The following is a 13,400-nucleotide window of genomic DNA, read 5'->3' as shown; positions in this document are numbered from 1 at the left end:
TTTCTAAGCTTGTAAATCCTAGGGACCTAAAGAAAGGAATTGGAGAAAATAGGCCCTGCCGAGCTGAACCTGTTTTCCGTTTGCCAATCCTCGTGAATATGGAATAGGGACACCCAAGCCTCAAACGCTAAAATGATCCCGTCCAATAATCTGGATATAGGGTCAAAACTAAAGTGCCTGCCTGATGATGCGAAAGAACGGCGAAGGAAACAAGAAAGCTGTGAAATGTTTCAATTACGGATTAGACGGAATAGAGAAAAAGAACGAAAAGAGGTTGGAAAAGGGAAAAGATTGGATGTGTGGCTGCGCAGGCCTTAACCAAGACCCTCAAAAGACAAGACATAAAAAAAGAGGAGAGAGGAATATGCGAGGAAAACGATGAGCGGATCATGGATCACGGAGAGGAGAGAGAGAGTTGCTTGCTGAGTCCTGCATAATCAAATGAGCCAATCATATCCCTGTTTTGATTTGAATATTGATAAAATAGCAAGTGAGACTGGCATCGAAGACGGGCTAGGCGGGCTGGGCGGGGGTAACTGCTACTCACTGCTGTTATGTACTGTAAGATCCGGGGTCTTATTCGATACTTGATACCCTTAAAATCCGCGAGCCGGCTTGGCGGACTGCGGATTTGCATCGTGCTACGGTATGTACAGATGTACGTAAGTACATATTTAGACCAGGATATGAGAAGATCGAATTCCTCAGCCAACTCATCCGTCGTCATCAACTTACTATGCTCTTCAGAAATCAACCAACTTTCAATCTTTAATTGTTGAGAAACTTCAGATTAAACTCACGATATTATATGCTTGTCAGCATGTGTTGATGAGACCTTGAGGCGAACCTACCCCTGCTCTTACTAGTATTTCCCTTAATTACCTAATTAAGTATGGACCGTGGACTAGTACATTAAGCAATTCACTATGTCCGGCTGTTCGTCCGTTCAGACTTCTAAAGTTCTTGTGCTGTTTCAGAAGGATGCCGTACTAGCCTTTCGACTCGAGAATATGTGGAATTCCGGCACATTATCAACCGAACATGTTGTTTATATTAAATAATAATTATCATGCGGCATGCCGTCCAGAAAAGTCTGACCATTTTGAGGAGAATGTGCTTCTCTCCAATTGTCTCGACCGTGTCTCCATCGGTCCGTGCCGTGCCTGCAGAATGCAGTGTCGAAATATAAACCTCTATGGCTGCAGTGACTGGCCCCGATATCAGTGTCCCTTTTCCCTTTCATGTCGTGTCACGCTCCTTCGTCGTTCCCTTTTCCCCTCATCAAGTCTCTGAGCAGACTCGTGTTCGCGTATCTCCGAAAGCATAGATAACTATAGATGCATGTTCTTGACGACATCACGCTGACGCCAGTCCTATACTCAAGACTTTGCCAAGGGGATCGGGTCGCCAGTGCTAACTCCAAGTGGCACAAGTGACGCGTCTCCGAGTCTTGGTCTTTCTACTTACTCGCATATCGGCTGTCCGGATAGCATTCTACACATTTACATAGTGGACTTGAGACGGTCTTGTACTACGCCACTTCCATATAAGAGGATAGACCTAGATCTGTTAGGATGAGGCACATACGATAAAGACCGATCAGCTTGGCACTTCATGTTACTAAGCAATAGAGGGCAGTGTTCCGCCAAGTAAAACTTGCCTCATCGCTCTTTTTGCGAAGTTGTGGTTAGTTAACTCGGATCGAAGCACCATTTTTATGGAGGCTAGTCTTCATTTTTTTCAATTATTCGTTGGCGGGCTGCTGTTCAACTATAATATCTAAAGCTCGTTTGCATTACTCGAAACGCGTGCGTGAAATCTTTGGGCTCACAATTATACCTACATAGACCAACAAAAAAGAACAAGTTGAATTCCCCCACGTTCCATGCACGCCACATATCTAAGACAGGATGGTATCAGAAGTTAAAAATCAGCACCGCCTCACCCTTTACTTCTTTCGGGTTTCCTTGACAACAGCAATGATCTTGTCGACCACGGATGGATCGGATAGCTAGTGTGCGATGATTAGCAAGCTTCCAAGATCTCTATGAGGGGGGTATACTAACTGTTGTCGTGTCGCCAAGCTGGTCTTCCTCTCCGGCCAAGATCTTTCTCAAGATACGGCGCATGATCTTGCCACTACGAGTCTTAGGCAAGTCGGGTACGATGTATACCGCCTTAGGTGCGGCAAAGGGTCCAATGCTCTTTCGAACTTGCAGGATGAATTCTTTTCTTAACGCATCCGAGGCCTCGCTACCATTCTTGATAGCGACAAATGCGTTGACCGCTTGTCCGGTTAGCTCATCAGCGACGCCAACTACAGCAGCTTCGGCTACGGAGTGATGCTCAATTAGAGCAGCCTCGATTTCTGCGGTTGATAGACGGTGTCCGCTGACGTTGACCACGTCGTCTACTCGTCCTCGGATCCAGTAAAAGCCCTCGTGATCACGGCCAGCTCCATCACCGGTGAACTTCAATCGGTTAGTAATCTTGGAGAAAGTATCCCGCGCCGTTCACTTACATAGTAGCCCTTATAGACGTTCAAATACGTGTCCATATATCTCTTGTGTGCACCCCAGACAGTGCGGGCCATGCTGGGCCACGGTTGCTTGAAAGCTAGGACACCCTCAACATCGTTGCCGTGTATCTCTTCACCGGAAACAGGGTCTATGATGGCAGGTTCTATGCCGAAGAATGGTAGAGATGCACTTCCGGGCTTGGTTGGCGTCACTCCTGCTAAGGGTGTGATCACGTTCGAGCCGGTCTCAGTTTGCCAGTAGGTCTGTCTCTCGTTAGAACTTGCTCATATAAAAAGGGGATTGTCATAAACTTACGTCGACAATCTGTGCCTCTTCCTTGCCTACGACTTCGAAATACCATTTCCACACTTCCGCGGCAATTGGCTCACCGACTGAACCTAGGACTCTTAGTTTCGGCATATGCGCCTTGACGAAATCATCGCCGGCACGCTTTAATAACCTCAGCGCCGTTGGTGCGACATAGAACTGAGTAACTTCGTGCTTCGCAATTATGTCCCAGTATCGCGAAAAGTTCGGGTAAGCTGGGGTTCCCTCGAAGACAACGGTGGATACACCGAGGAGCAGAGGAGCATAGACGACGTATGTGTGTCCAGTAATCCAACCAACATCTCCACCACAGAAATATCGGTCTCCGTCATGGATATCGAACACGTACTTGCCAGTCAGTGCGGCGCCGAGAAGATATCCGGCAGTGGTGTGCATAACACCCTTCGGTTTTCCAGTCGAACCAGACGTGTATAGTAAGAACAGAGGATCTTCGGCGTTCACAACTTCGGGGGCAATGTACGACGGCCACTTTTCGACTTCCTCGTGCCACCATAGGTCACGACCAGAGGTCCAGGGGATATCAGCACCGGTGCGCTTGAAGACGAGCACACCTGTGACATCAGGACATTGCTTAAGCGCATCGTCTACAATCTTCTTGGTACCGATTAACTTGCCACCACGCTTTCCCTCATCCGTGGTGATGACCACCTTTGATTGGGCATCGATGACACGATCACGCAGAGAATCGGCAGAGAAACCAGCGAAGACAACGGAGTGTATGGCGCCAATACGTATAACTGCAAGGAAAGCAACAATGGCTTCTGGAATCATAGGTAGGTAGATTGCGACAGTGTCGCCTTTTCGGACACCCATCTTCTTGAGGACATGCGCAACCCTGCTGACTTCGCGAAGGAGCTCGCCATAGGTTAGATTTCGGCCCTCATTCGGCTCATCGGCCTCGTAGATGATTGCGACCTTGTTGGGGTCCTTGAATGCATGTCGGTCAACTAAGTTGTAGGAAGCATTAAGCTGGCCCTCGACAAACCAGGCCGAATCGCCGTTAGCTAATGATCCGGTACGGACGGTTTCGAAATCCCGTTGCCATGTTAATAATTCCCTTGCTGTTCTGCCGAAGAACTTATCAGGTTCGGTGATAGACTCCTTGTACAGTTGCTGGTACTCCTCGATACCTATCATGCATATTAGAAAGGTAACTTTCAAAAGTACTATACACTTAAAAGCTGAGTCCGATCTTACCGCTTAGATGAGGTTTACTGGGATGCTCTAAATTGGTATTATGTCAGCTTAATATATTCCGCTTACCAGCTGAACAAAAGCACCAGCTGGGAATGAGGGGTCTCACTGTCAAGCATCTTCTGTGGGGGGTCTGTTGAGTTCTGGTCAGCATCGGAGAGCCTTAATTTATATACGCAGAAGCGCGCATTAGAGAACTCACGGTAGGTATCGACCAGATGGGCCTCAGCGACCACTGGGGCCTTGACTTGGTCACCCATGATGATGGCGGAGTAGAGTCGATGGTGTAGTTGTAGTTGATGATGTTGGTAACTGTGGTGGTGGTCGTAGTACTGGTGGTGTTGCGTTGTTCGTTGATACTGCGGGGTAGCAGTTAAGAAGAAGATGTAGACGTTAGAAGGATTGGCGCTATATATTCGGGGTAAGGTAATCGATATGAGCTTTTATATATAGTTGTGGGATGACTACAGCTTCGGACGAAGCTTGGAGAGTTGTAGAGTGACCGGAGGAAGGACAAAGAGCATTGACGAAGAGTAAGTAAGAGCCAATTTTGATGAGAGAGACGAGGACGAGGCACTTTTTGTATTACGGCAAAAAGTATTGGGAAGAATGGGCAGGGACGGAACGTAGCACAGCACTTGCATTGTATAGTACATTCGCATATGCAGTCACAGGTACGGCAGGTACAGCGTTAAGTACAATTAGGTACCTGCACCCCGTAAAAGTCAGGCGAGCTCTAGGCAAGCGTAGCCCTCCACGGGAAAGCGTGGGAAAGTGCGAATAAGCGTCATTCTCTAAATCCCCTAAATCACCCAAAACGTGACCAGCTATTACCAACCTAGATTACTTACTAGTCAGGGCGGTCCAAATAATCAGATACCATTAGCACTTGACTGGACTGCGTTGGGGAAAATGGATACGCCGACTCGGACCGGGGGTCGTTGAATACCATGTGGGTCTATCTTTCTCTTCCGCTCGACCGTTCGTCACTATTGAACCCCCGTCCTTCACTCTTTCTCTCTCCAGGTCTCTCTCCCCATTCTAGACTTACACGATGGAACCCTTCCACCGCCAACATTCTACGGGGGTTGGACGCCTTGGGTGCGCCTCATACTTGTACAGGGTTTGTCCGCGAGCGGCGCATTCAACAATTGCGGATTCACCTGACTTTTGATGCACGCAGGTTTGTATTGACCTCACACCCTCCCAAATCGCCCTACTACATAGCACTATGTACTGTACTCTGCATAGATTGGCAGATTGGCAGGATGGACTAGTTGTAACTCTAGGCCGTCCTATGTCAAGAAACCCTTTGGACCGGACGTGGGTGTTGACGAGTTGGGATTTGCTTCCTTGTCACATGAAGCAGACATGCCAACGTAGCCAGGATATGTATGAACCTATAAACAGGCGCCGTCGAGATCGAAACTTGATAAATATCTAATCTAACAGATCGCCCTCATAGGAAAGTCACACCACGCAATTACATGGACATTAACTAATAAAATTTTTTATATGGACAGGGAATGTTTTGAAATTGAATGTAGGTAATTCTAACTACATAATATACCGATATACTGGTACACCTATGCAGGTTTGTAGGTTTGTAGGTTCGCGGGTTCTAAATAAATAGAGAGAACTGCAAGCAAGCAAGCAGCCGAGAGTCAATTCAGGTCCGCGATTGGTAGGTTGGCGAGAACCATCCATCCGGGGCTCTGTTCTGGGAACCGCCTGTTGGTTCCCGGCGCCTCAAGAACTAAAGAAGGCTACCTACATGATACATAAAAAGCAAGTAGCCAGGTAGCGAAGGTGTCACTTGATGTAACCGTTGAGCGAAAGGGAGTATAGTGAACATATACCAAGAATAATATGTACAATATCCCGTCTCACTGTCGTGATTATTGGCATTTAGTCCTGTGATTATTCTGCAACCCCTATTAGTCGCATCTCTCTCACTCATACACCCTGCTCATCATCCATGCCCGCCAAATTCCCAAGTACGGGGGACCGACGACTCCAAACCCCTTCTCCCCGCCTCTCGACCCCTCGCCCCATTCCCTCCCCGCATTCGCTCTCAGACCTCCAAGGGTAACTAGACGAGCTAGGCAAGCTAGACAAGCCCTTGCAGCCGTTTTAGTACGCTAATCATCATACCAAATTTCTCCGCAGCTCCGTCGCCCTCGTGCGCATTCGGAAGCACCCAATCGAAACTTTGGGGGTCCTCGTCGCTTACATAAATACATGACATCGAGGTGTCATCTAGGGCTGCTAGGTACATATGGTACATATGGTATACACGTTTCAGTACATACATGACCATGATGACCTTCCATTCGCCGGCGAATGATAAGGTGTCATCAGAATCTCCGATCCCGATTTTTACCTATCGTTAGATCCCGATTCCATATTGAGACAGTCGAACGATTAAGATGCTGCCATGTCGTCACTCCTTGCCAAACTTCCATCTGCCCATGTCTAGAACTTGGGTTCGCGATGACAAGATTGTGGGGAAAGCTAGGATCCTCCGGTTAGCTGGGTGAGATGTGTATACGGCTTGGCAACATAACTACCTACATATATATACCTACCTATGCATACCTAGGTGTATATCTTGATGGCTTGACGGATTTGAAGTTAAAAAAAGTCGATGCCTACTATCATAACATGGCGTATCCCTGTTTTAACTACGCCTAGGCCATCCCTAGGGTGTACCTAGGTTATCGTGGGAAGGGATTTAGGGGGGCCATATCGTCCCATTGAAGCCCTTTTGATCTGTATGGATACCCTGGGTCTGTATGTATGATATACTAAGTTTCTCCTAGCCGAGGTAGATCTAAAAAATCCGTATGGTCACGGCTATGTCTACGTATGCGAGCTTAGAGCCTCATGCCCCACCGTCGCTCCGGCTGGTAACCAAGCTGCCGGCACTCGGTTACTTCGACATGCTCATTGCCGGATGCGACCCTCAGGCGACGACATCTCATGCGGGCCGGGACCAAATTCGGCCTTTCGGGAAAAGCGTGGTCAACGACGTTTCCGAAACACCGGTCACCGGAGATAGAAGTATGGTCGGGATTCATACTTGTCGAGCGGTGATTGTTTTAATGTTGTTATTTTTTGGGGGAGGTGTCTTCGATAGTGGAACTGGGTTGTCAATTTTAAGTCAAAGCGGATATCATTGCTGTAGAATGTCACGGTTATCTTCGAGATACTTTTTACCGAATCATAGCCATAAAGACAGCCGTTACTCCATGATCCCCATGCCCCCAAACTAGTTGCATAAATCATGCTTCCGTTAAACAGTAAGCCCACTCACATATCCATACTCATTAAATACATCTCCATTATTCGCATATACTTTGCGACAAACGCCTCCAGGTGGAAGATGACCTTGCTCCCCATTCTTATTCTGTGTTCGTAAAAGGCGGACCACTTAACAACTTCGGATTTCAAATCATCGTCGATATTAGCAATGAGCTTGAAAGTTAATGTCTTGAGTATGATGGTAGGTGGTATGCAGTGTGTGAGCAGATCGTATAGCTTTGATCGGACTTGCAAAATACGGGCCGGTGAGTGTTCTTCCTTGATCTCCTTGGCAATTTGCGAGATCAATGCCTCCCAATCTGGAGGCGGAATCGGCGTGTCGTCCGTAACCTTCTCACTACATTTCATCAGTGTTAGCTAGTGTATTATGAAAGTAATAGCCTTTGGGAGTATGGCGAAAAACGCACTTCTGAGCATGTACGGCCTCGTACATCAACAATGCCCTTCTCAGATTTCGGCCACTTTCTTCAGCAACTCTCTTATGTAATCCTTTAACAACAGGCCAGCCTTCCTTTCTGGCCGAATCTGCTAGGACACTTGCGATCTCGTCGACTGTTGGGGCAGCAACCCGTACAAGGAGAGTTCGACTTCGAATGGGTGCAATAATGTTGGCCGTGCTATTAGCTAGCAGTATCAATCGCAGATTCGGACTGTATTTCTCCATAGTCCTCCTCAGAGCTGCTTGAGCGTCTCGAGTTAAATGGTCGGCTTCATTAATGACAACAACCTTGAATTTTTGCTTGGCTGACTGGTCGACTTGTTGTGTCTGAGCAACTTCTTTGAGTAAGTCTTGTATGACAACTCGATCATAGGTCCCGACATCCGAAGGTGTTATCTCGAGATGGTAAACGGAGGCAACGATGTTGAATTCTAGTTTGCGGTTGCTCGTAGTTTGGAACACTCGGGCATCGATCTTGATCTTCTCAACACCGGGACCGTACAGTTCTTTGAGGGTGGCGACAATACGAGTCTTCTTGCCCGCACCAGAGGGGCCATAGACTAATAGATGAGGGAAATCACCGCTCTGGGCCTGCGATATGAGTTGTTAGGTTAAATCCCATGGGTGTGAATTAAGCATGGAGACCAGAGCTATATGAACGTACTAAAGATCGAAGCCTCTCAGACAATTCCGAATGGTACGTTAGAGAATCGAGGGAGCGCGGTCGGTGTTTGTCGACTATAAGAGCCATTTTTGCCGTGTTTCAGTTTGTAATATGTCTGATCACAAATAGTTATAGACATATGGCAAGCACCTAGCTTAGAGCAGAAATAATATCCTGAATGTCTAAATGTCAATTGAAAGTTTGGTAAAGCAAGCTAAGCTGCTAAGAGCAAGGGGACGCGTTAATTGACTTTAGAACGCGTTTGCTTAATTTTGCCCTTTGTTACCGCCTGCAGTTTTAGATTAAGGAAAAAGGTCTGGCCCAGTTTTATCGTTCTGCGGGGCACTAGACAATCTTACGTAATTCGAGCAGACCCAACTGCATGTCAGTATAAAGGCGGAAGTACAAAAGACGGGAATGCCGATGAGGGGTGTTTTCAGCCCCTCGTCACAACAGGAAGGGCAGAATCCTTTACGAAAATGGTTTGAGACAGTTTAGACTGGTGAATGGCTTGCCGCCTGAGTAACCATAAGCACCTCCAGGGCTATGTTAGCTGGTTAGGCATGCAGGCTGGCAGGGCATGTTAGGTATCGACCTACTCAAGCTACCTTACTTATTAGACAGGTACCTACTAGGTATGTAGTAGGTAATTGACAAATGAAGATAATATCTAGGTAGGTACCAGACATCTCATGATCGAGATGTTAATGTCCGATATTGCTTATTTAGCTGCAAGCGAACAAGTCAGGAAGGCAAATCATAGACAGTTGGAGTTCCAAGACTTCAAGCAGCACGAATGAGGAATATCAATCGCTTGACTTCCTCGCGGACAGTTGTCTCTTCCTGCAGCCGGGTAGATAGGGGTAATATGAGAAAGGCCGCGTAGTTACTTAGGTAGGGATATGTTGTCGTTTTTCCAATATGACTTCCGGTTTCTTCCATGGCGAGGTTTCAAAATTGCACCTACGTACGAATATAAGAGTACATTCATCTGTAGGTACGGATCCGTACCACTTACTGTATATGCAAAGGAGGCAAAGCAATGTTACTTGGCTGCTTAGATCATACCTTGTCTCCTTATTATGCACATTGTCGGGTTGCATACCTTGCATGCGTAGATCGATCAATGTCCCATTCCGCAATCCCAATTGGAGCCATCCTGTATCTGTTGCAATCTGTATTTCCAGGTTATTTTCGATTTGATGAATTTGTTTAGGTACTGTGGCGTCAGCACCGTGTATGCGCTCCATGCGCTTCACGCTTTCACTGTATAGAAAATGTTAAAAAAATGTGTTCATAGATAAATAGTACTTAAATACTTAGCAAGCTTTTCAAGTGCTCAGCTGGTTGCCACTTACTTTCAGCGTTAATAAGATACGTGCGCCGTACCTGCTCAACTTGAGTACCCCTTTAGGTACTCCAAATTTCACAGTACGTACCCCTACATACCCCTCTACCAAGCACTGTCCTGCTTAAATGTGAAGGTTTTTTTTTTCCTTTTTTCTTTCGTACACTTGAACGAAGGTAGGTTAATAATTGGATGTAAGCTTGAATTTGATCACTGACCTGCATCTCATGACATTAAATCCCCTTCACATTTGCCGTACGACCTGTACTTTTTTTTCTCTTGATGATCCACCCCAACTAAGGCCTAACCTATTAGGACCGAAGTTCCCTCTTCTGTCACACCCCCACTTTATTTCAGGACCCAAAGGGCACACCGACAACCATCGCGATATCATCCTCCCCTCTTCCCGATCTTTCTAAAGCTGGATTTATCCTGCGTCAACTCTGTACAATTCCCTTCTTTCCCTTTTTATAAAGGGACACCGTCTTCTTAACCAAATTGGCAATTCCATAGCTAATGTAAATTTTTACCCATACCCTAAAGCGTCTATTTTTGAATCTTTCATTTTTCCTTACTAACCGTCTCACATTAGTTAGGCTCAGCAAGTCGCCAAGATGTCATTCAACAGCCGCAAGTTTTCCATGTAAGTCCTTCCCTAATCAATGTCTTATCTAATTAGATTTTCGGTCTTCATCGCATGTTTTTTTTTCTCGTTTATCTCTTCCAATGACGTCAAATTCAAAAATCTTCACTAGCCACAATTCTTACCTATCGCTACATATCTACTTGATTATGATTTTATGAACTCTTACTAAAACTCAATAATAGGAACCGGAACACTGGTGTTCCGCGCCGTCGCTTTAGCATTGGTGACCCAAGTGCCAATGGTATGGATAGTCCTTTAAATTCCTTATATTGATTATGCTGTAATACCCGCCAAGAATAGCACGTTTCTGTGCTTGTACCCGGGACATGATGGTATACATATCATGTATATCTCGTGGCGGTCTTGGCGCTTGGCAAATGCGATCTTCACATTGCATTATTGCGGCAGCATGTCTCACTTAAGATATACATAACATGTCACTGACAATCTTCCTTGGCAGAGACGAGCTCTAAAATTCATCGTCAATTCCGTGCGGCCAATCCAGGCCATCTTCCCCACGCTGGTCTAGACGCTTCACGTGCTTCTACCGGTGTCGTCTGGTGTACTGAGCGAGCCGCCGAGTATGGCTTCCTTGAGGAACCCGAAAAATGGGCAAACCTTGGTCAAGGTGCTCCCGAGGTTGAGGATGATATCGAAGGCTGCTTTGAACGTCCCCACACAATAGATGTCTCCGTTGCCCTCCGTGAGTATGGTCCGACTGCCGGTATCAAGCCTCTGCGCGCTGCCGTTGCCAGAATGTACAACGAGATGCACCGTCAGGGCAAGGAGAGTCAGTATTCATGGGAGAACGTTGCCATTGTCCCTGGTGGACGAGCAGGTTTGATCCGCATTGCCGCCGTGTTGAACAATGCCTATGTCGGATTCTTCATTCCTGATTACACCGCTTATAACGAGATGTTATCTCTATTCAAGAATGTAAGATAGTTCCAACCTATCTGATTATTTAAGCTTGCTAATAGTAAATAGTTCGCCGCCATCCCAACTCCCCTCTCTGAGGAAGATGGTTATCACATTCATCCCGACGTGATCGCCCGGGAGATTGCCCGAGGTACCTCTGTCATTATTACTTCCAACCCCCGTAACCCTACTGGCAGAGTGGTTGCCAACCCCGAATTGGCTGAGATTCAGGATATTTGCCGTGGACGTGCGACTTTGGTTAGCGATGAGTTCTACTCTGGTTACAACTACACTAGTAACTGCGACGGAACAACCATTTCCGCCGCCGAGAACATCGAGGATGTGGATGAAGATGACGTTCTCATTATTGATGGTCTCACTAAGCGATTCCGTCTCCCTGGATGGCGTATCGCCTGGATTCTGGGCCCTAAGGAATTCATTAAAGCGTAAGTTAACTACGACCTATAGTATATTTATGAAGTTGAAGCTAATTGAACAATTCAAGCATCGGCTCTTGCGGTTCGTACCTTGATGGTGGAGCCAACGCCCCTTTCCAGGAGGCCGCAATTCCTATGCTTGAGCCCAGCCTCGTCCGCAAGGAGATGGAAGCTCTTCAACACCACTTCAGGGTTAGCAGTCCTTCATCCTCATATTATATTTGAACATAAACTGACTTGACTTTTCATTTTAGGATAAGCGAGATTACGTCGTGAAGCGCCTCCGAGACATGGGATTCGTTATCAAGTACGTCCCGGACAGTACTTTCTACCTTTGGTTGAACCTCGAGGGTCTCCCTGGACCCATCTCCGACGGTCTGAACTTCTTCCAGGCCTGCTTGGAAGAGAAGGTCATCGTCGTTCCTGGTATCTTCTTTGACTTGAACCCTTCCCGTCGCCGAGACTTGTTCGATAGCCCTTGCCACCACTGTGAGTTAATCCCTTTCACGCATAAGATCCTTAACATAGTATCTTTTCCCTTTGCCGATTTCTGACAAGTCATAATAGTCGTCCGCTTCTCCTACGGTCCCAAGATGGATGTCCTACAAATGGGCTGCGATGGTATCGAACGTGTTGTTAACAAGTAAGTTTATTTACCCACCTATATGAGATATAGTAGATTAACAATTCATAGGTTCAAGAAGTTTACCACTTAGGTTAGATACTGTTTGCTGGCTGTTGACAACGACGCTGAGTGTCTAATACCAGCACAATCCTCTTCTCCTTTGTAAATGAGACGCCTGCATCTCGTCTAAGACCTTTTCCAGATAGAAGGTAGAAAAAGGATTTCAGGGACTTCGGTTTAAGGTCCTCTAGATGCTTGATGAATAAAACGCTTTCCCATTTCTTCTTCCTAAGTAGGGTGGACCATAAGCCCGTATCCGCCAACCCGCCAATTCAATTAATGTATTGAAATGTATACAGTATAATACAGTATAATAACGTACAGTCTGATACATATTTTACACAGTGTCCTGAATCTTACAGTGGATTTTAGCGCTACAGGGCGCTGAAAGCCCTGTAACTTATAGGGGTTATAGCGCATCACCTTTTTATAAGCACCTAAGTAGGTAGGTATATAGCGCATAATTCGGATACATTTATACGCTTCAATATTAAGTCGCTCGCAAATATAATAGATTCATTCGAAAGCGCTTTAAAAGGCCTTTCAATAAATATAAATTTTACGAGTTGCGGATCAGTTTTCATACGATACATTTCAATTAAAAATATAGTATACACTGTTGACATTTACCCGATGAGGCTCGGCGGGGTGTCACGTGACACCCCTCGGTTCGAACTATTACGCGTATATCCTTATTTACCTACCTATTAATAGGTACGCATTCAACTGAATCGAATCAATCGATTGAATCAGATCAATCAATTGATTTAATTCATTTCGAAAAGGTTGAAATATTAATAATAACCTTAGAAGGCTTTAGCGCTAGCTTTAGGGCTTTTCATATACCTGTGAAACCACCTATAAGTTATAAGGAGCTT

The 13,400-nt window shown here is 46.1% G+C and overlaps 3 protein-coding genes across 3 annotated transcripts; 1 reads left to right on the top strand and 2 right to left on the bottom strand.

Annotated features, from left to right (window-relative positions):
- Nucleotides 1–1,264: 1,264 nt before the first annotated feature.
- GGS22DRAFT_163463 (uncharacterized protein) lies at nt 1,265–4,642 on the bottom strand. The gene is made up of 7 exons (XM_047961373.1): nt 4,264–4,642; nt 4,171–4,194; nt 4,065–4,091; nt 2,835–3,997; nt 2,522–2,782; nt 2,067–2,471; nt 1,265–2,011 (listed from the first exon to the last, which is right to left on the bottom strand). Exons 1-7 carry the CDS (start codon nt 4,319–4,321, stop codon nt 1,949–1,951), a joined length of 2,001 nt encoding a protein of 666 aa, XP_047819173.1. The 5' UTR covers nt 4,322–4,642; the 3' UTR covers nt 1,265–1,948.
- A 2,639-nt stretch (nt 4,643–7,281) lies between these two features.
- On the bottom strand, nt 7,282–8,958 carry GGS22DRAFT_163456 (P-loop containing nucleoside triphosphate hydrolase protein). Its single transcript, XM_047961372.1, has 3 exons — nt 8,489–8,958; nt 7,793–8,415; nt 7,282–7,722 (listed from the first exon to the last, which is right to left on the bottom strand). The coding sequence occupies exons 1-3, from the start codon at nt 8,573–8,575 to the stop codon at nt 7,374–7,376; spliced, it is 1,059 nt and encodes a 352-aa protein (XP_047819172.1). The 5' UTR covers nt 8,576–8,958; the 3' UTR covers nt 7,282–7,373.
- A 1,052-nt stretch (nt 8,959–10,010) lies between these two features.
- GGS22DRAFT_163455 (PLP-dependent transferase) lies at nt 10,011–12,853 on the top strand. The gene is made up of 8 exons (XM_047961371.1): nt 10,011–10,479; nt 10,665–10,723; nt 10,943–11,418; nt 11,470–11,846; nt 11,906–12,029; nt 12,092–12,326; nt 12,405–12,480; nt 12,532–12,853. The coding sequence occupies exons 1-8, from the start codon at nt 10,451–10,453 to the stop codon at nt 12,551–12,553; spliced, it is 1,398 nt and encodes a 465-aa protein (XP_047819171.1). The 5' UTR covers nt 10,011–10,450; the 3' UTR covers nt 12,554–12,853.
- Nucleotides 12,854–13,400: the final 547 nt, after the last annotated feature.

Source organism: Annulohypoxylon maeteangense (assembly GCF_022496945.1).
Source record: "Annulohypoxylon maeteangense strain CBS 123835 unplaced genomic scaffold GGS22scaffold_8, whole genome shotgun sequence".
Classification (NCBI taxonomy): Eukaryota; Fungi; Ascomycota; class Sordariomycetes; order Xylariales; family Hypoxylaceae; genus Annulohypoxylon; species Annulohypoxylon maeteangense.
The sequence above is the reverse complement of the archived record's forward strand: the minus strand, read 5'-3'. Positions and strand labels throughout refer to the sequence as shown.